A 22,135-nucleotide genomic window follows, 5' to 3' on the forward strand; every position below is an offset into this window, starting at 1 on the left:
TTTTAATGAATTTAATGCTTAGTAAAGTTACCAGATTGAAAGTCCTAGGCACTAGATCCCTCCAGGTGCAAGCTACAGTGTAATTCAGTGTCCATGCCTAATCACTCACTGGCCTGTTTATGGAGACTACCAATAGTGTGCTGCTGCCAAATGTGATGAGGAAACTTATCCATTAAGAATTGGACTGAGACCATCAAATCAGTTTACAAAGGTAATCACACAGCTGCCAAATGGTAAAGATTTTCAGAGTCGACCTGGAATCAAACGAGTAGTACAGCAGTAAAAAAGGTTCTGATTTGTTATCCTGTCTCCTGAACTACCCATTTGCCCTTCAACAAACAGGTCCTGCTTTTGCTGAATCCTAAGTAATAATTCCTATAAGAAATGGAAAAAAGAATACTCTCTTCCTTCATTTTCAGTGTACATCTTCTGAAAGAGGTTGAAGCCTCCCCAAGGGAGCCAGGCTCATAATTTGAGAAAAACTGTTCTGGAGCAAAGGAAGTATCTGTATAAAAGATAGTTAAAAGGCAAGAGACAATCAAAGGACAGTGAGAGTGTGTTGGCAATTTTGCATTCCTAATTCATTCACAAAGCAGGAGTGAAGTTTATGTGGAATCCTGCTTCCTTGATTTTTCTCTGCTCTAAGAGCCAAATTTGTATTCGATTCATTGAGATATCCTTTTGTTGTTAAACAAACAGTAAAGTAGAATGAATAAATTCACAGATCTATTCAGATACAATATTACAGCTATCGATCATGTTAACAAAGAAAGTAAAATGGACTATCTGAACTTAGTTGTGTATAAGAGATACTGCCAAGATGACCTAGTTTTAAATTGTTATAAACCTGGCAGGAAATAGCCTTCCTTTCTAAATCTCTTAACTTGTATTAAATCCCATATTCTGTAGCAGAAGTTTCCCAGAAGTCATTGGGCTTGATCATGCCTGTATTGAAGTAAATGGCAAAATGTCACTCTATCTCAATAGACTGGGCCTGCTCTGGATTCAATTCTGCAATCATTTAACTCTCTCAGCTCCCAATTGCTTCAGTGTGTGGATCTGATGATACAGCCATTGAGAACTCGCATTGGCTTCAATGGGAGTCATGCAAACAGAGCCACTGCCAAATCTAGATTTAATGTTTATAAGAGAGAGAATGCCATACCCAACAGCTGGGAAGTCCATGGCTGTGTTGCCAAAGCTGTTAACGTTTCTGCTGACCCACCAGCCCTATCGCAGTAGGCCGAATTCTGTGTGGTGAAGAACATCACCAACACTTACTTGAGTTAGATTGGACCTTCTTGTGAAAGGACTGAGCACCCTTTCACCTGATGCTCAAGATTTTGTTCCTACTACAAGAACAGAAGCAATTAAAAAAACCATATTGTTTGTCAAATGGAGAGCAAAGTAATTAGCAAAAGAACTGAGGCTTTTTTCAATCTTTTAATAGGCTGTTACAAATATTGAACCTTATGCCGCAAAGTGCTGAATGCCTTTCACTCCCATTCACCTTCTTACATTGTAGGTGGGAACTGAGGATTGGGCTTTCTGAAACCCAAACTTACAATCCTTCAAAATTCCCATATATTACTGACTTCAAGGGGAGTGTTGTTTGAGAATTAGCTCCAGGATTTAGGCCTGATGGAGAATTTCAAAAAAATAAATAAGAAAAACCTTAGAGAAAATTCTTGACAGTGTGATTTTAAGAATTCACACACATTAGAGTCTTCTGCCATCCCATTGGTTAATGATTTCTCCCATCTCATGAGCACAAAGAACACCAAACCTCTGACTTTGAGAAAATAACTTTTGTGTTCTAGGAAATAACTACACTGATAGAAACCATTGGCATTTTAGAAGCTTTAATATACCATTTAAGATACTTGTGGTAATCTGCCCATGTGTGTAATGAAAGCTGAAGTGAAATAGAAAATAGGATTTAGTTAGCTGTGAGATAACTGTGCTGGTCTGCTACTCGATACTGTCCATGTTTTAAAACATAACTGTAGAAAGAGCCTATATAATAAGCAGTAGTATTGATCTCTTCTTTTTAAAAGGGACTGCAAAAACGTATGACAAAAATGTACACACTAGAGACAATATTAGCATATAGAAAAATCAGGCTTATGCAAAAAGTTCCCTGGCTCTTTCAACCCTATCCCCAATTCTTCCGCTCCCCGCAAAAAGAAAAGACAAAGCAGTTAAGTCTTCCAGGAGCCTTAAAGGAAAAGAGGTAGTTTTGCCATGCAGCAGACGTGCTCCATTTGTGCTAAAGCAAAAGAGATTATATCACTGTAAGGTTGACAAGCTTCTGGATAAGAGCAAGCAACAAAATTACGACCATAAACAAACTGCTGTGTAGGAGGGGGAAAGTGAATCAAAAGGAATAAAGCAAAACAAACACCAAAATGAAGACCGAAACATGAATGTCAAGTTGCTGCAGCGGCTTGAAAGGCAATGGTGAAAGATATACTTTGGCCTTGGTAGACCAAAATGGCTGTGAATGAAAGCACATTCATCACCTACCCAGCTAAATCTGGCGAGGGATAATCCTCTCCCCTGCATATGTAAGAAACAGAAACAGTGATATGATGATCACCATGAAGGAAAGGGTGCTCAAGATACGTGAGAGAAAAAAGAGAAACAGCGAACAGAGCTGGTCAAATAATAGACGCATAAATTTGTGAACAGTCATTCTATTAAATTAAAAATACCAACATTCACAATTTATATTATTTGATCTATAAAGTTAATTAAATAATAATAAAAAATTCTTAAATGATTATTTGAATAGAAAACAGACAATTCACAATTAGAATTATTTGCAAAAATTATTTGACCAGCTTTGGTTTAACAACTCAATTTACTTACAATTAACAACATGGATCTTCTTGTAATCTCACCAGCTACTTATAGACATTCTCAGGGTTTGGCTGAAGAATATGTTTTAAAATATTATGAATAATATTTTACATTTAATTATCAGCTTTCATGAAAGAATCTCAACATGCTTTAGATCAGTGGACAAGCAGTATTATTGCCATTTTACAGATGGCTAATCTGTGGTCATGCAGCAAGTCAGTGTTAAAATCGGAAATAGAGCCCAGGTCTCCTGACTTCTACTCCCCTGTTCTAAACATTGGTGATGATACCTTTTGAGTAAACGAATATGGCCACCTGAACAGGTACATATTTAACCACAATAATTAGATGGGATCTTGGGGAAGACACTTACCTTTGCCTGCACTGGGGGTGGTGTCCTAGGTGACACCTACAGAGCAATAGAAAAAAAATGATAAAACACAAGCAGCAATAGATCTAGTACAACCATCAAGGGTTTGCTCTTCATCCTATAATTTGGATAATGTCTGATTTCATCTACCTTCACATTGTTTAAAGCTTTCAGCTTTCTCAATAGCATATACAGTGGACATATTTTTAAAATTAATTCCAGTTTTAGGGGTATTCCCCATCATAAAAAAATTAAAAGTATACTAGATCCAATAATATGTTTAGGATTGGAATGAACTTTTTAAGTGCACGCAATATATATTCCTCATTTTAGGTATTTGTCTCCATTCTGCAACACAGTGGTACCTTCCTTTCATGACTGAAGATATTAACATCAGGAATGTTGATCTGGTGAAGCTGATATTAATAGAAATAGTATTAATTAATCCAAATCAATTAGCCTATGCTGTTTAAGGTTTCTTGCACTTCTGTCTTTCTCATGTCTGTCTTTTGGGTTTTCGTTGCACATTTGGGCCTCAGCAGATGGAGAGGTCTGCTTCAAAGAGGATAAAGAAGGGAAAAGGGATTATCTGTGGTGCCAGTGATCATTTCACAGCTGCAATACATTTGAGGCGACTTCTCTCAAGTGGGAAGCATTCTGAAGTGCTTTCAAGGATTATTAGGCTCAGGCAGCAAAGTTTTTTTATGATATCTTTGCACAGTATTCAGGGATACCATTTTGTAGAATGTTTGAGGGAGACATAACTCTATAGTTGTTTCTCTGATTTTGTGTTTGGTTTTTTTTCATATTAGTATGAAGATATCCAGGTTCAAAGCTGAAGAAAATCCTTCTCCTCAAATAACATCACTCAGGTAGGGAATCAAATCTGGGATTTTTTTGTTTATGCCTTCAGAAGAAATGCCGGAGTCTAGCTTCTCTCTTAGAATAGAATTAATTTATTAAATCTAGTAAGTGCTATTTTAAATGCACTATGCCTTGAGCATCACTTACTTTTTTAAACAAAACAAAAATTTGAATATGCCTTATTTCAAGAAAGGCAAATAAAAAAATTGCAAATGGTAAAGCTGTTTAATAGCATCAGTGATTAATGTTGGAATTTCAATACGTTAATGGAAGACTCACCCATTTCCATCCAAAAATTTTTCCTACACAAAACTAGAAGTTGTAATAGCAAAGTAAAATAATTTTGATGTCAAAATATAATTATTCCCTCAAAAGCACAGACAGAACATTTTATCGACAGTCTCAATTGCAACAAAATGGATAACCTACAGGTACTGTTTAGCTGCCATTAAATCTCAAATTACATTTAACTCTGCCAGAGAACCATGAAGGGAAGGGGAAACTTACGATGTTCTTGAAGAAATGGACTACTGGGTTGTCATCACCAGGCCGCCCGTGCTGAGACCTCTGGGGCATGGAACCTACATGGCTAGCTCTGGCTGCATGTATGTCCTGAAATGTAGGGTGGATATATTAGTAAGTGCTCTGAGGAGACCAAGATAAATAATGACCATTTGAAGAGAAAATGCACCAAAAGGCATACTCACAGAATAAAACTAAAAGAAAAGAGGGGAAAAACTCACAGTAAAACACACAAGAAATCGACAGAGTTTATGATCCAATGTCTTTAGTGCATACAAGGCCATGCACTCTCTATAGAACAGCAGAATTAAGTAATACATACGCATCTTGTGTCCATATCTGTATATATATATACACATAAATACACACACACACACCCCTTTAACATTATTGAAGTCCAATATCGCCTGTGTTAGGCTGAGGTATTCCGGTAACAGAAGTTAAATATTTGATTTCCTTGTAAGTGGAATCATGGAATCAGTAAATTAGATGTGCAAACTTAGGTGGAAAAAGGCCTCTTAGGTCTTGGAGTCAGTCTCTGTGCCACAGCAGTAATGAGCTGAGTAGCACCTCTTTTCATTTCTAATGTGCAGCACAAATTTCAAACATTCCGTCAATGAAAGAGCGGCTCTATTTCAGGCTGAGGAGAGTTAAGTGCAACTGATGGCACCATGTCATCTCAGCAGTGCTTCAAGTGATGAGGAGAAAAATCCAAAAAAGCAGAGGCAGAACAAGAGCAAGGCTATTAAATTCATGGAGACTAACTAGCACAACACAGGTTTCAGAGTAGCAGCCATGTTAGTCTGTATCCGCAAAAAGAAAAGGAGGACTTGTGGCACCTTAGAGACAAACAAATTTATTTGAGCATAAACTTTCATGAGCTACAGCATCCGACGAAGTGAGCTGTAGCTCACGAAAGCTTATGCTCAAATAAATTTGTTAGTCTCTAAGGTGCCACAAGTTCTCCTTTTCTTTTAGCACAACACAGTTACCTGTGATAAATGTTTTATGCCACGGTGAAAATGGTGTCTACTCTATTATGTGAAATTGGTGCTACATCTTGCGTTAGTATCACAAAGATGGAAATAAGAATAGTTAGATGTGACTGATCCATGTTAAATTCATGAACAGTAGAAGGTATAAGCTTTCCTTCTTGAAAAACATAATAGCCAAAGGCCACACCAGAAACTCCAACAGAACCAAACTAGATCACCAGGGAATAGAGAAAACCTTGAAGAGAAGGTGTCATAAAGGTCCCACCAAGTATGACTGCTTCCCTGAATATCTAATGACATTAAAGACATTCAGATTGATAAAGGATGGTACATTTCTTGCTACTTAAGATCAAGTATATCTGTGCAGTGAAAAAGAGTAGAGTCTAAAATAATATGAAGAGACAGACAAACAAATTAACTCTGATTTTATTTGTCACTGACAGCAAAACACACAACCTTTCCATATAACCTACCTAATGAGACAATGTAATCTACTTGTCAGAGCACTGGATATGGACCCAGGCCTCCTGAGTTTTATTCCTAGCCCTACTGCTGACTAATTGTATGATCTTTGACGAATAACTTAACCACTCTGGACCAGACTTTTAAAGATATTTCGGCACCAAAATATGCAGATAGGCACCTAGTGGGATTTTCAGAAACACCTAGCTGTCTAATTCCTAATGGGGTCAAATGGGCACTTTTGAAAATCCCACAAGGCACCTCTGCATCTTTAGTTGTCAAACCATCTTTAAAAGTCTTGACCTATAGTTATTGTTTGCCAAAGATCAACCAATCTATCAGGGTTGGGAGTTTTTTAAAAAAAAAAATCTGTATGAAAATAAAAAGCATTGTTCCTCTTGCTATGATGATGTGTATATATCATATATATGATATGCATGTAATATAATCCTTCGGAAAAATGAGTTTCAAATTAGTTATTGCAGGAAAGTTCAGCTCAATATTTATTAGGTTTGCTCTCCCTGTGCCGATGGTGTATATTATTATACCACTTAAAAAGTAGGACTTTAATGGATTTTATTGGGACTATGCAATTTCTATGAGATTATGCAATCATCCTGCACTTCCTCCCACAATTAGCTTTACTTTTCCACTTTTTAGATGATAGCCAGAGCTATGGATTCATATTACCGGGTGACAGAAAAAAATGGCTAGCAGTGAATGAAAAACGGCCTAGTTTAAGGCTATAACGATGCTGCTAGAATGTCCAGTTTTAACTCACATGACTTTTTTTTTTAAACCAACAGGATAGCAGTATACAAATATAGGTGGTAGTTGGGGTGATTGCTGTTTTCTGTGAATGTTCCATATTAAAGGTTTCAGAGTAGCAGCCGTGTTAGTCTGTATTCGCAAAAAGAAAAGGAGTACTTGTGGCACCTTAGCGACTAACCAATTTATTTGAGCATAAGCTTTCGTGAGCCACAGCTCACTCATCGCATCCGATGAAGTGAGCTGTAGAAGTGAGCTGTAGCTCACGAAAGCTTATGCTCAAATAAATTGGTTAGGCCCTAAGGTGCCACAAGTACTCCTTTTCTTTTTCCAAATTAAACTTTTTTGTTTTTGGGACACAGCTTCCACGAACCTCCTTTCTCTCTCATTTTTCCCTGGCTAGTGTTGCCGCCTCTACTGCTGTGTTACTGAAATCAAAGAGGATGCTAGTCTACTGCAAATTTTTCATAGTGTACACTGTGGAGAACTTTAAAGTGATACTTTTTCAACCTGATGAAGATGGGCTTGAGAGCAGTTTGAAATGCTATCTCCAGACTCTGAGCACACATGCAAAGAGAGGAAGTATGAAAACAGAATACATGAAGGGCATTGGAAATTAGAGGGTGGGGAGGAAGTTATTTATTTAAAAATCTGTAGCTAATAAAGAAAGGATCACAGTCAAACAGGGATTATTTTTTTCCGAACTGGAAACGTGGATCCTATTCGTGGTGTGTGGATGCCCCAGCACAGTAGTTCAGAACACTTTCACTTGTAGTGTCCAGTAGGGGTCACACTCCTTACAACGGCAAAGAGTCCTGTGGAACCTTATAGACTAACAGATGTATCGGAGCATAAGCTTTTGTGGGTGAATACCCACTTCGTCAGATGCATGTCCTTACAACCTCACTCTCTCCCTCCCGAGAGTACAAAGAGTGTAGTGACGCGGACCACCACTCAGTTTCTTTGGATGGACCTAGGCTGTACAGCCAGAACAACAATAGTATCCCCATTTTATTTAGTTAATTTGGATAGTTACTTTTTATTTATTGTAGCCTTAGTGTTCAGTAGTGTTAGGCTGCCTTTACACTACAAGATAAGTGTGTGATTCACCTACCTATGTACACATGCAGCATAACCATGGTAGCACAAGTAGTGGCAGCCGAGGCTTGGCTTAGCTGTTCCAAGTATTAACCCATCTGAAACAGGTGGGTACATACTCAGCACAGCTAAGCCATGCCTCATCTGCCATTACTTGTGCTGCTTCAGCAACTCTGCTATTTATACTTGTGCTATCTTGACAAGAGCTAGCACAAGTATGTGTACACAAGCAAGGGACATCACACTCCTAGTTCATAGTGCAGACTTAACCTTAATGTTACCTCTGTTTTTTTTTTAAAGGAAGAGAGTTACATTTTAACTTTATTTCTGTTTTGAATTAGTGTATTAGGATTTTAATTGAGGTATGTCAGAACTGAGATTCCCCAGGCTTTAAATTATGCCCCTCTACATGCGGGGAGGGAGTGCCATTCCCCTAACGGTCATTCATGGTAAGTGTCTTTATTGCATGAGTGAAGACCATGTTGTCACTAAGCGTGTGATCTGTAAATCTTCTAAGATGCTCACACAGAAAGCGTGACAGTCCAGGTGAAAGCTCTTTCTCATGGAAAAGTACATGAGGGCACTGTCAGATCGTGAGCCAAGGCAATGCTGAGGAAGTTGCTGTCTACCAACACAATCTGTCTATGATCTAGTCACCAGAGATGTGACACCAGGCTCAAGAGCAACAGAAAGACCTAGAGAGGCTTTGCAAATTAATTTTGGAGCAGTCAGAAATCCCTGCTGTCCGAAAAGTGAGACACTAAATTGGTTATGACTCTTCTCTATCTCTGGTGTCTGGCAGGAGAAAGTCATCCTAAAAGTAATTGATGAAGTCAGCACAGAGGAAATCAGTGCTAGAGCCCTCAGTGTCCTGTTCGGTACTCGCAGAAGAGAGCACATAGAGATGAAAGTCCTAAAACCGTGGCTCAGGACTTACCGAAACCATCCATCTTAGCACCAGTGCATCAATTACAGTCTGCCCTGGCACTGTCTTTAGCAGGACTAATTTTGATAAGAGCATCTCACTCGGCATGTTGCAGTATAATTGTAGCCATGTCGGTCCAGGATATTAGAGAGACAAGGTAGGTAAGGTAATATCTTTTATTAGACCAACTTCTATTGTCAGAAAGGTGAGAAGAGCTCTGTGTGGTTCGAAAGCTTGTCTCTCTCACCAACAGAAGTTGGTCCAATAAAAGATACGACCTCACCCACCTCTCTCACTCAGCACAGGCAGTTTCAGCATTTCAGAGCCCTCAAAGCAGCTAAATGAGACAGGCTTCCTCAACTCAGATGTCTTTTGAAGGGGATTCCACAGCACCGAAATACTTGTTTACATCTCCCTTGGATATCAGAATAACTCCAGCGCCTGGTTTACCATTGTTAAAGTCTTCTAGTTCTGCACCATCTAAACCTCCTCTCCATGAAAGATCAAGAATACCCGTGATAAAGATTTCTCTTCATCATCAGAACAGTAGGGCTGTGAGTAGAAGTCCTACTCAAATTTTAAAATCCTGTTGTCCTATCAATAGAAGGATTCTCATCAGATTCCAGTGGGAGCCCTCCACCTAAGAAGCCAGCAAAAAGAAAATAAAAACAGAAAAGATGACACAAAGGAACTTTTTTATGAATGTCAGGGTTTAAATTCTAATTACTCTCGTTGGTATCCCCCAAATGGGATGAATGTATCTTAACCACATGGTCAACAACCTTGGCCATATTGGTCTCTGTGGCAGCAATATCTGCAGCATCCAGGGGAAGTTCCCCCACAGTAAATGGCATATATGTGTAAGTCACCTAATTCAGTTTTTCAAGTGTCACCTCATTTCCTGTTCAGATTATGGAAACAGAGGAACAGCATCATTCTAGTGATGGAGAGTTACCGGTTCACCAGGAAGATTAAGCTGGATGTCCACATTCTTCTTCTTTTTCTTCACTTGAAGAGACTATTTCATCCACTGTGCCTCTGACAATTGATACATTTAAAATGTTTCAGGAATTATTGAAGTGCATAAGGGGAAACACTGGAAGTCCTATAAGAAATGGTATAGGAAAAGGCATAAACTTTTGATACTTTACAACCAGCATCTCAAAATAGAGTTGCTCTTCCTATCAGTGAGGAATTTTAGAATAGAAAAAGAGCTTTTGATTACTCCCTCCTTGATTTCAGCTACTTCAAAACATGCTAATTGTAGATATCAAGTACTATCCAAAGGTTTTGAGTATTTTTATACTTGTCCATCTCCATCTTCGTTGGTTGTTACTCCTGCAAATGAAGAGTCGAAACAATTGGGAAAGTCAGCTCCCAAAGAGAGAGAACCAAACAGACTAGACACTTTTGGGAGGAAAATTTATTCATCAGCCTGTCTGCAAGTTAGAATAACTAATTATCAAGCTATGCTTTCTAAATATGATTATCTACAATAGAACAAACATCTGACTTTAAGGACAAGTTACCTACAGAAATTAGAGAGGAGTTCAGATCAATTTATGGGGGCTAGTTGATTTCTAAAATAGCTCTTCAAACTGATCTGGGTGCAACTGATATTGGTGTCTGTTAAACAGCTAAAGCTATTGTTAGGAGATATGCATCATGGTTTTCTGCACCAGATTGATACAGGGAGGTACAGACAACCACGGAAGATTTGCTATTTGATGGATTGAGCTTGTTTAGATGAAACTAAAACAGATGAGGCCTTGAGTTCATTAAAAGACTTAAGATCCACTTTTAGATCTCTAAGTTTATATGCACCTGCATTTAGGAAGAAACAGTGTTGCCCATGTTCCTCCTCCTCAAAATATACTAAACTTCCTCATACTTTTACCAGCAGAGATCTTCTGACTAATCCACGAAGAGATTAAGATATCAAAAAGATGACAAATTCCATCGTCCTCTTTGGTAACCTCACAACCAGGACAGACACAGAGACATCAGATTCGATGTGATGGTTGAGGATCTTGGACTAATCTACAAGGACCAATACCTGTTCCTCCCTCCTTTTTGATTTTGCTTTTTCTTTTCCCAGGAGACTTGGATTGGAATCATCACAGATAAATGGGCCCTTCAACTTCTCAGAGATGGTTATGTCATTCAGTTTCAGTCTCTGCCTCCCACCCATACCTGATCCCTTTTCTCACAAGCGTACATCTAGAATTAGATGACCTAATCAACCTAGGACAGGTTGATAGAATTGGTACCTGAAGAATATGTGGAAAAGGGCTTCCGTTTTTCATATAAAAAAAATAAAGGAGGTTGGCATGCGATCTTAGATTTTGGGAATCCAAAACAAATACATTTGGCATGCCAAGTCTTGTAATGGTAACTCTTGCTTCAGTTATTCCCACTCTAGATCCCATGGATTGGTTCATGACCCTCAACTTGCACAAAGCGTATTTTCATGTGTCGGACACATTCTGCACTCAAGTAGTATCTTCAGTTTGTGGCTTTGGCAAATAATTATGAATTCCAACTACCGCCGTTTGGGATTTCATCAGCTTGGAGGATGTTTTAACCAAGTGCCTATCCATACTGTCTGAATAGGCAGAGAGGTGTAAGGCAGACCTTCTATGTTCTATATGAGAATAGTGTATCCAGCTTTGTATCAGTCTGACAACTCTTCATCTTCCAGGGAAGAGCAATGGTGTAGCAGACTCACTAAGCAGAAAGGTGACCTTGTCCCATGAATGGGACTTAAAAGATTAATTAATTAGTGGACCAAATCTTCCAAAAGTGAGGGTTTCCCCAAATAGACTTGTTTGCTTGGAATCAAAACAAAAAGTGTCTGTTTTGTTATTGAGCAGGAAAGAGTCTGGGATTCATAGCAGACACTTTCATGATTTGCTGGTCACACCATTTGATGTATGCCTTCCCTACTTTTCCTTTAATTCCAAGGGTGATCAGGAAGATAAGGTAAGAAAAAGATTGGGCTATACTAATAGCTCCTAATTGGCCTTATCAGTTCTTGTTCTCTGATCTTCTAATAGTGTCCAATCAACAGTTTACCACGCTGCTGATTCAGAATGACATGATATCACAAAATCACAGCCTACTCCTATACTCAAATCCAGTGTTACTACATCTCATTGTTTGGGTGGTTTCTGGATGTCCTCATTGGATATTCTGTACTGCTGAAGAACATTATCTAACTTCAGAACAGGAAATAACACATTCTGCTAGTGGTATGTCTTTTATTCTGGGCCATATCCAAGGATCACATACCTTCTTGGTGTGTTGTATTCCAATAATCTTGGATTACTTATTACATTTAAAGTGATTTGGCAGTGATTTCAGTATTTCATCCACCAGTGGAAGGGGGTGCAGATTTCTGAGGGGCTTAGTTCAAGTTCTTACTCCTGTAAGAAAGATTGCTCCAACATGGGATTTAAAGCTAGTGCTTTCTTCTATACTGGAACTTCCTTTTGAATCTCTAGCAAACTTCCTAATTCAGAATTTTGGCAATGAAACGGCAGTTTTGGTGGCTATTACCTCAGCAAGTAGAATAAATGAACTACAAGTATTAATTATAAACCCTCCTTACAAGGCTTTTCATATAGAAAGGGTGACTGAGACATAATCTGTCCTTCATTCCAAAAGTATTTCAGCAGAGTCGCATTTTACATGGGGGTTAGGTTCTAAAGTCAGCACGTAAGGTGAAAATCACGTATAGTCAAAATTACCCTTGAAAATCCCTTAAATCACCCATAAAGTACAGTATACTGTACATGGTTTTGTGTATACAACCCTGTACAGTAATAGGTTTAAATGTATAATGTATACAGTAATGTACAGTATATAATGAGTACATATGCAAAATATAATTTTATAATACTGTATTTTTAGTTACAGGGGGTTGTCAGGAGATGATGGCTTGATGTCTGTGGCGGTTCAATGATCAGGCAGAACACAGCTTTATGCAAGCAAACAGGCTGGTCAGCGGAGATGGGCTGTTCTGCCCCCCCGCCTTCCACCTTCTCCTTTTATTATATTTCTCCCCCTAAGCATTACACACTGCTACACAAAGGAATGTATGACGTTGATTCATATACTTAGTTACCATCCTTTATCTACTACAATCCTGGTTCTCAGGCCTTGAGCCCAGGCTAAGAAAGCCTCCCACAGTTGCTGTCCAAACAATCAAGTTCTCATGGTTCATATCTAGCCCTTGTCCTTGGATAGAGCAATGTGTGCATTGCTTCTACAAAACAGTCAGGGTGTGCCCTTCCTGCTTCCAGGTGGAATAGCTAAACATTAACTCTTCAGATGTCGATCCAGGAGACGGAGAGAGAGTTGTAGACGAAGTGGTTGGCTCTGGTTGAGCTCAAGAAGTTGATTGCATAGGTTCATCTGCTGCTGGTTGTTTGTTTTTCCTTGAAAAACATGGTGATCGGCAACTGTCGCTGTTGTCTCTTGAGCTGCTCAAACATTTCTTGATACGGTCTCAAATAGTTTGTAATACTACGTGTGATTTTGAGGCTTCATTCCATAGACGGATCATATTCAGAAATTAAATCATTCAAGTGTTTCGCTGCTTGGAACACTTAAGCAAATTTAGGAAGATTCCAACTTGTTGGCTCTTCTTGTTCCTCGTCATCATCTTCGTCTTCTGTAGACAATTTTATCAGTTCCTCTAACTCTTCATTAGTCAGTGTTTCTCTGTGGCTCTCAATTAATTCTTCAATTTCTTCCTCAAGGATGTCAACAAAGCCATCACCACCCACTTGCCTGTCCACCTGAATAATGCATTTCGCTTCTTTGTCAATGGTCAGGAAACCTTTAAAATCATTCACACATTCTTTCAATAGGTTTCGCCAACATGCATTGACTGTTTCAGGCTTGATTGCATCCATTGCCTGTTTAATATAAGTGATGCAATTAACAGTGTTGAAGGACTTCCAACACTCCATCACATTAAGATTGGGATCAGCATCCATAGCGCTATGTATCCATGAGAACGCAAGCCTTGTGTCTGTGGCCTTGAAACAGCGAATCACTCCTTGGTCGAGAGGTTGGAGGTGGTATTTGGGGGAGGAAACATTACTTCAACCTCGTTATGCACAAACTGGAGTGCCGCAGGGTGGCCAGGAGCATTGTCTACGATCAGCAACACTTTAAAGTCAAGTCCTTTCTCTTTGTGGTACCGCTTGACCTCCGGAATGAAACACTTGTGGAACCAATCCAGATATAATGCTGCCATCACCCAAGCCTTTTTATTTGATTGCCAGAACACAGGCAGGAGATTTTTGTTCTTGCCTTTCAGGGCATGGGGATTTGCAGTCCTCTAGAGCAAGCCCAACTTTATTAAATGCCCAGCCGCATTGCCACAAACAACACAGTCACACAGTCTTTAGCTGCTTTGAAGCCGGGGTTGTCTTTCTGATTTTGAAATGTAAGTGCAGTTGGGCATTTTTTTTCCAGAAGAGCCCAGTCTCATCAGCATTAAAAATTTGTCCCGGAAGATAGTCCTTTTCTTCTATGATTTTCTTTAATTGTTTGGGGTAGGCTTTTGCTGCCTCTTCATTGGCAGATGCAGCTTCACTAGTAGTCTGCACGTTTTTGAGGTTGAAGCGGTTCCTAAAACTGTTAAGCCAACCTTGGCTGGCTTTGAATTCCTTCTCATCAGAAGGCTGTCCCTCTTTGGCAGGAGGTTTGAACAGTGCGTAGAGGCTAAGAGTCTTTTTTCGCAACGTGTTGCTATCGATAGGCACACGTTTACGGTTCATGTCTTCCAGCCATAAGTTTAATGCCTTTTCAGTCTTCACTAAAAACTTATAACGCACCTGACTCGTCACTTTAGCAGTTATTAGAGCACTTGATGCCACGGCTTGACGAATTTCTCTCTCTCGAATCTTGACGGCACGGATGCTAGTTTTGTTGCGGCCATATTTATCCACCACGTTGAAAACCGACATACTGTCTCTCAGTAAGTCCAACACAGCCAGTTTTTCCTCCAGCGTTGGAACAGATCGCTGTTTCTTCAGTTGAGCACCAGATGAAGCAGTTGGCTTGCGTTTAGGGCCACGTTGTACGAAAAATACATATCTTTAAACACTGGAATCACACGCGGCGAGATGCTCGCATGCGGGAACTGAGACCGACTGAGGGAACAGCAGATTCACGTCTCACGCTCACTCAGGAGCATATGCTCATTGAGTGGAATGGTGGGCACAATCGCCCACACTGTTTACAGATATCTTGTTGTTGTTGGGTTTTTTTTGCCGAGCGCTTATAGTTGAATTTGCATAAGTTAAATGTGCGTATGATGCGACTCACCTGTATTGGACTTTCAAATCAGTTTATTAATTTACCAGTCTTCTTTTCACGACCTTATTCATCTCAGCTGAAGTTAAATTACATGTGTATCTTGAATGTCAAACGATCATTGTTATACTATCTGGATAAAACAAAATCTTTTTGTAAGACTTCAAGACATTTTATTGCTTATGGAAATAAATCTAAAGGGATGGCTATTTCATCTCAAAAGCTTTCAAAATGGGCATCTGATTGTATTAGGACTGTATATAATATTAATAAGTCCTTTAAAACATTCTTATTCATTCACAAGCAACATCGGTTGCATGTCTAAGTTGAAAGCCAATACTGGAGATTTGCAGAGCAGCTACCAGAACTTGAGCTCATACATTTACAAAGCATTATTTGTTAATGAATGCTTCTCGACTGGTTGCCCATTTTGGAAGGGAGGTTTTGCAATCTCTTTTCAATTAACTCTTCGCACCCACCTCAGTTTAGGGTGACTGCTAGCTAATCATCATGACTGGGATGCACTTGTCCAGTACTTAAAGAAGAAAGAGTGGTTACATACCTCATAGTAACCGTGGTTCTTTGAGAAGTCTGGACATGTTGCTCCCATGGCCTACTTTCCTTCTTGCAATTCAGAATCTTACACGATGGATTCTGGGTGGTGAAAGAACTGAGTGGCAGTTGCAGTCACTGCTTTTTGTGCCCTTAGGAGGCAGATCATGAGGACTTGACAACAAGCATGACCCCTACTGGACACTACTAATAAAAACGTTCCAAGCTATTGCACTGGGGCCACCACACACCATGACTGGGATCCACATGTGCAGATATCTCAAAGAACCACAGCTACCACAATGTAAGTAACCACTCTGTATTTCGTATTCAATCCTTATGAGCAAGAGACAGCAGGTAGGAATTTAAATGGCAAAGCTTCACTCATTCATATTCCCAAGGAATAAAAATGAGTGCTCAAGCAAGTTTCATGTCCCAAAATGAATCCTGCAGCACCACTGTTTTAAATCATTCCCAGCTCCCTTCCCACATCTTGAGCTAAATTATATTTTAACCATTTTGCTATGATTTTATCCTGCAGTTATCTAGTTTAAAAAAAAATCTCAAAGCCTTCATTAATTAGACTTAACTAGACATTCTGCAGTGGTATATGTGATGTCACTGGCTAGAGGCCTGAGATCCTCATTCTTTGCAGAGTAAATAAAGTAGAATTAGAAAATGAACTGTGGAAATTGTCATGAATAAGATTTCTCATTTTCTTTATGTTAATGACTTAAAAACTAGGTGTAAATCACCATCTAGGTCTATAATCAGTTACTGGTATACAGTGTATGCCAGTAATCTGGTTTATTGAAAAGGATATCATGCGAAGTATAGAGCGAATTAAGTATTATGGACATAGATTCTGCTGTTTGTAGTGCCAACAATTTCATTACAACCGTTAGTTTTTTGATATGGTCCTTTTTAAGAGGGATGAGCTAGTCATGGGACCTAAAACCAGGAACTGGGCTGTTGTTCCTGCTGACCGTCCTGTGACCGATTTCAACAACTTGTGTTTATCGGTTCTCCAGATGCAGTGCTCGCTTCATGTATTAACCTCTGTAAACATATTATTCTAAATTTGATGCAACAGATAATTACCTTATTTTCTTTTAATTTAGGATGCATTTGTAAACTACTGTATTTACTCCCTTTTTTCATCTGAACTTTGTGCTTTTTATTACTCTGAAGGCTCTAAGACTCAAAATCAATGAAATAGAAAGTAAAATTGGAAAAACATTTCTTAGAATCACAAATAACAAACAACACAACCTACAACCAACCTATGAAAATCCGTTCACTGAAAGGCCATAGTATGTTGTTTGAGGGTCTTTAAAAAAAGAAATAACCCTGCTGAGTTATTTACTTACTTCTTGCTGTTATACAATTTTGTTAAAGTAAGTCTTTAAATTAGTTCATCCAGTCAATGAGTTTTATATCAATACATGCTGAAGACTACCATATCCTGGTTTACTTTTGAAGTAGATGCTAGGCACTAATTGAAATGATGGGCACCAATATGAAAACCTAATAAATATGAAGGGCACGTGGCACATCAACTATATTTTAAAAAGAGGCCATATTTACCTTTTGTTGCTTCCTTGTGATACCGGGGAAGTTTCCACTCTGTACAGTGTGATATTAGTCTTTATCACTAGATGGAGCTGTGACACACAGATTGCCAATTAAAGTTTGCAGCACCTTATCAGACAATTTCATAGGGTTTTCTATGCCTCACACCTATTATAAACGTTAAACTTCTACATCAGTTTTAATATTGTGCAGCACTTGCAACTCCTGAGGTAATCATTAATAAGGCAAGATTAGTTTCCGTATGTTACATTCAATGATCATGTTCATAAAGTCTAGTCTTGAATTGAGACCCTTTGAATTAATGAATTGGTTTGTGAACTCAGAGGGATTTGGCCATTTGCTTGCAGGTACATTTTAAAATAGTTTGCTGACATAAGAGAAGTATATGAGTTTTATACTCGTTGAATACTTTACACTGTAGTCAACAACAAAGAGCCAGCCTTCTGTCCAAACGGTGCATTCAGAAACCGAGGCCTGGTTTACATCTAAAAACTTAGGCCAACCTAGGCTACACTACTCAATGGTGTGAAAAATGAACACCCCTGAGAGACATAGTTAATCCAAACTAAGACCTGGTGTAGACACTGCTAGGTTGACTGAACAATTCTTCTGTCAGCCTAGCTGTGCTTCTTGAGGGGTGGATTTACTACAGTGATGGAAAAACCCCTTCCATCGCTGTAGCAAGCGTTTACACTTCAGCAGCACCACCATAGTGCTTGTACAGTAGGCATACCCAAAGACTCGATTCCCCAGTATTCGCAGGAAGCTTGGTGTTTGGGACTCAATCAGCTGATCCTAGTGAATGAACCCTGCTCTGTATTCCAGAGAGAGGTAAAAAGCAAAGGTCACTTTTGTTTGACTAGTTTCATGCCACAATGTGTGTATTTGCCTTTTTTTATGGGAGAACTGCCTATACCTAGGTTTCAGTATATCAATTTGTGAATTCATTGTGAAATTGGTAAATATAGTATCACTAACTTTCAAAAGAAGTTTCTAGGAATTTCTTGGGGAAACTTTGTTGTTAATTAGCCAAGAACAAATTTTCATTTCACTTACTGCAGATACTGTGTATTATAGGCCAAAATATTTCAAATCTGGTTACCTTCTGGTTCAAGAGTAGCCTGATTTTTAAAGGTTCTGAATACCTGCATCTCAAACCAACTTAAATGAGAGTTGTGGGTGCACAGCACTTCTGAAATCAGATTTTGTCTTTGGGTGCCTAAATATGGGTCTAGCTTTTGGCACTCAAATTCAGAAATCTTGTGTGTAGTTGATATCTCTCTGCCATCATCTAAAAAGAGAGTCAGAGAGAGCACTACTTGGGTCGTTCGTTGCTGGTGATTTTTGGAATTCCAAGGCTGTTCATTTTATTCATTAAGATGGGCCAAAGCCACAGTGTTTTGACTTGCTACATTACAACTACCCCATAGTTCAGATTTTGATGTTTCTTACTGCAGGTAAAATTGCCAGTAAAAATATATATCTGGTTTGGTGTTTTGTTTTTAAACCTTTGCCTCCCATACTTTGAGGATTTGTTAAAATGTCTTTTTTTCCCCTTGGATTTATTAGCAATGAGTTTGATATGTAACTCATAAGCCACCAATGATGTTGGTTTGTCCATAGCAATAACTGTATTCATCATCTTGGGTGGAACTACTCTCATGAATAAAATTACACGTGCAGATTTGAGCAGTAAAATATCCTTTTTGTGTCAGAAGCAAAGTTGCATTCTGCCACGGTTTCATTTAAATTTCATGAATATTGGCCTCTCAATCTTGTATAATTGGGCTCTAAGTCAGACAAAGAAATAACCTTGAGTTTGTTGCAGAGGGAAATTGACAGACAAGCACTTTAATTATTAACAGCAGTTTTACCATTATGCGTACTCCCTGTGCTAAAAATTTACCTCCATCGTGTAACTTATGTATTGACACTGCCCACAGTAACATGCTTCAGGGACTGTCTTCGAGAAACGGCAAAGCCCACTTTTCAACAAAGTACTATGAATCAAGGTTTCATCCCCATTCAATCGCATTGGGTTTTTGGGCAAAGTGAGGAAGTTTCTAATTTATTATTTATACCTCTGCCATGACAGACAGTAGGATTTTACAGGTAAAATGGGTGCTTAATTTAATATTTGCATAAAACAGCTCTCCATTTATGCTGATTTATAAACCATAATCTGTTAGTGTACATGTCACATCCAGTTCACTATCTTCTTCAACACTTAACCGAGAAACCAATACTGCGCTTACTAGCGCTTGTCATCCTTTTGTGGTGGTTTGATCATAATCAGTAGCAGGCATATAAGTGGTGGTACTAAAACGTATCCCACAAAATACTTGTCTGACTTCCCTTGGCACAAACATGCTAAACCCTGCAATGCCTACTCATGCAATTCAACAAAGTATATTTTCAAACACAGAAAAACTTTTAATGGGAGTTAACTGCCATTTAAAAATCTTACCGTAACAGGATTGCTCCTATAAAAACATAATAAATAAATAATGGCAGGTAAATGTAGTATCAAACCCCTAATTATCAGTAAATATTTAAAATGTATTAGTGGCAATAATATTCTGAAGATCAGCCTTAAATTAATTTTAAAACAATCTTTAACCTTTGTTATAAATAACACATCTGGACTTTAGATGAGGAAAACTGAAATCATTTTAAAAATCTAAATTTACTTTTCACAATTTATGCCATTGTTTACTTTGAGTTTCTCCAAGTGGAGGATGAAAATGAACTAGTTATTTTCATTTGAGCTGGGTGGAAACAAATATGTGTTTTAATTCTGTTAAGTGTATACATCTATGAATGCAGAATGCAGGCCATACTTACAGGATGGAGGAACTGTATCCTGGGAAGCAGTAATAATGAAAAAAACACTGGGGGTTGTGGGGTATAATCAGCTGAACGTATGCTCCCTGTGCAATACTGTGGCCAAAAGGGCTAATGCAGTCCTTGGATGCATAAACAGGGGAATCTTGAATAGAAGTAGAGAGGTTGGGTTACCTCTGTATTTGGCACTGGTGTGACTGCTGCTGGAGTAGTGTCCACCGTTGGTGTCCACAATTCAAGAAGGACATTGATAAATTGGAGAGGGTTGAGAGAAGAGCCAGGAGAATGATTAAAGGATTAGAGAACATGCCTTGTAGTGACAGACTCCAGGAGCTCAATCTATTTAGCATAACAAAGAGGTTAAGTGTTGATTGATTACAGTGTGTAGGTTCCAAATGGAGTACAAATATTTGATAATGGGCTCTTTGATCTAGCAGAGAAATTTATAATACAATCCAATGGCTCCAAGTTGAAGCTGGACAGATTCGAACAGGTGTGCATTTTAACAATGAGGGTAATTAATCACTGAAACAATGTACCAAGAGTCATAGTGGATTCTCTATCACTGATAATTTTTAAATGAAGACTGGATGTTTTTCTGAAAGATCTGCTCTGGGGATTATTTGGGGGAAGTTCTATGGCTTGTGTTTTAGAGGAGGTCAGACTAGATGATTACAATGGTCCCTTCTGGCCTTGGAATCTGTGAACTCTAGATTATAGTCAGTTTCCTGGAAATTTCAGGTTATAGCTCTCATGCATTAGCACAGTATCATTAGCATGAGCTTTGAACACTGAAGGAAAATGTTACTTTGGAATTGAAAGATTTCCAGGAGTGTTTTTGTTCTTTTTAATTGGCTGTAAGTTTTTTGAAATAACTTTTTTACTTCAGGCCAAATTTGCATGACAGGGTCCTTTTCAGAGGAAATTGCTGTAAAACCATTTTACTGGTGTTATGTTTTCCTTTAAAAAATAATCTGCTGGAAAAGGACTCAATTTGTGATGAAGATACATGCCCATGAGGGACTAAATTGTCCAGTTCATTTTATATGGGCTACCAAATAGATAGCAACAATTATTTGCTGTTATTTAAATTGGTCTTAATCTTCTATGAATGACTGAGCACCCTCTGCTCCCACTGATGTTGAGGGAGCTGAGAACCTTGCAGTAAAAGGTCCCTAGGGTGGGTATGACCTAACAATTTAGAAGTGAAATGCTCTGTTACTAACCCTCTGAGCCATCCCCAAAACCCTGCAACTGTCAGTTTAATGAGTAACTCATTTGTTTTGCCAAATAGATTTAAGGATGCTCTCTTAATAACATCTCTGCTGTCACCAGTTTAAATAAAGAACCTGAATTGGGCTTAAATCCTGAGCAAGAGATTTTATTGTAATATAGAAACTTGTCAGCTACAACTTCCCAGGACTCATTTTCAAGTAATCTTATAAGTGAAAATGAGTCATGGATGAGGGGCTAGAGAATCTCATAGTGAAAGTCTGTTTAGAGTTGTGTATATCCTGCAAGAAGCTGATATGAGGAGTATTCTTATTTATATTAAAGTAGCATCTAGGGACCCCAACTGAGATTGGAGTCCCATTGTGCTAAGCACTGTTGGTTTCACCCACGCTTGTTTTCTACTAACAATGTGGTTTTAGGGGTGTGAAAAATATTGGTGAGAACTTGCTTTAGCTGCCTAAAGGTATTTTGCCAGCTGTAAATGAAAGAGGGGAACTAGAGAGAAGGTGTTTGTTAAACAGTTAGGGATCAAGCATTCTGTCTCTCTCTGCAGAATGTAACAGTGTATTTCAAGGTCATTGTCAAATTGCTTAGATGGAAAAAAACTTGCAACAGTATGGAGGTCTTGGTAAAAGAGATAAAGGAAAAAAGATTATTGGATAGAAAATTGAACTCAATAGCTCAAATATGAAATTAGTAATTCTGAAAAGCAATACT

General features: G+C 38.6%; 2 protein-coding genes across 16 annotated transcripts in view; one reads left to right on the forward strand and one right to left on the reverse strand.

The window, feature by feature from the left end:
• Positions 1–22,135, forward strand: part of ZNF236 (zinc finger protein 236) — a 232,111-nt gene that overhangs the window by 196,512 nt on the left and 13,464 nt on the right. For all 12 annotated transcript variants that reach the window (XR_012157275.2, XR_012157274.2, XR_012157278.2 and 9 more), the window contains one exon: positions 4,045–4,104. The gene's annotated coding sequence lies outside the window, so the exon portion shown is untranslated. The remainder of the gene's footprint in view (positions 1–4,044; positions 4,105–22,135) is intronic.
• MBP (myelin basic protein) overlaps positions 1–22,135 on the reverse strand; it is a 174,230-nt gene that overhangs the window by 5,675 nt on the left and 146,420 nt on the right. For 3 of the 4 annotated variants that reach the window (XM_073331790.2, XM_073331792.2, XM_073331793.2), the window contains 3 exons: positions 4,604–4,708; positions 3,236–3,271; positions 2,527–2,559 (listed from right to left, as the gene is read on the reverse strand). In XM_073331790.2, coding sequence (XP_073187891.1) covers positions 2,527–2,559; positions 3,236–3,271; positions 4,604–4,708 — 174 coding nt within the window. The remainder of the gene's footprint in view (positions 1–2,526; positions 2,560–3,235; positions 3,272–4,603; positions 4,709–22,135) is intronic. The other variant, XM_078851589.1, reaches the window with a different exon arrangement.

The sequence above is a fragment of the Lepidochelys kempii genome, chromosome 2, assembly GCF_965140285.1.
Source record: "Lepidochelys kempii isolate rLepKem1 chromosome 2, rLepKem1.hap1, whole genome shotgun sequence".
In the NCBI taxonomy this organism is placed as follows: Eukaryota; Metazoa; Chordata; order Testudines; family Cheloniidae; genus Lepidochelys; species Lepidochelys kempii.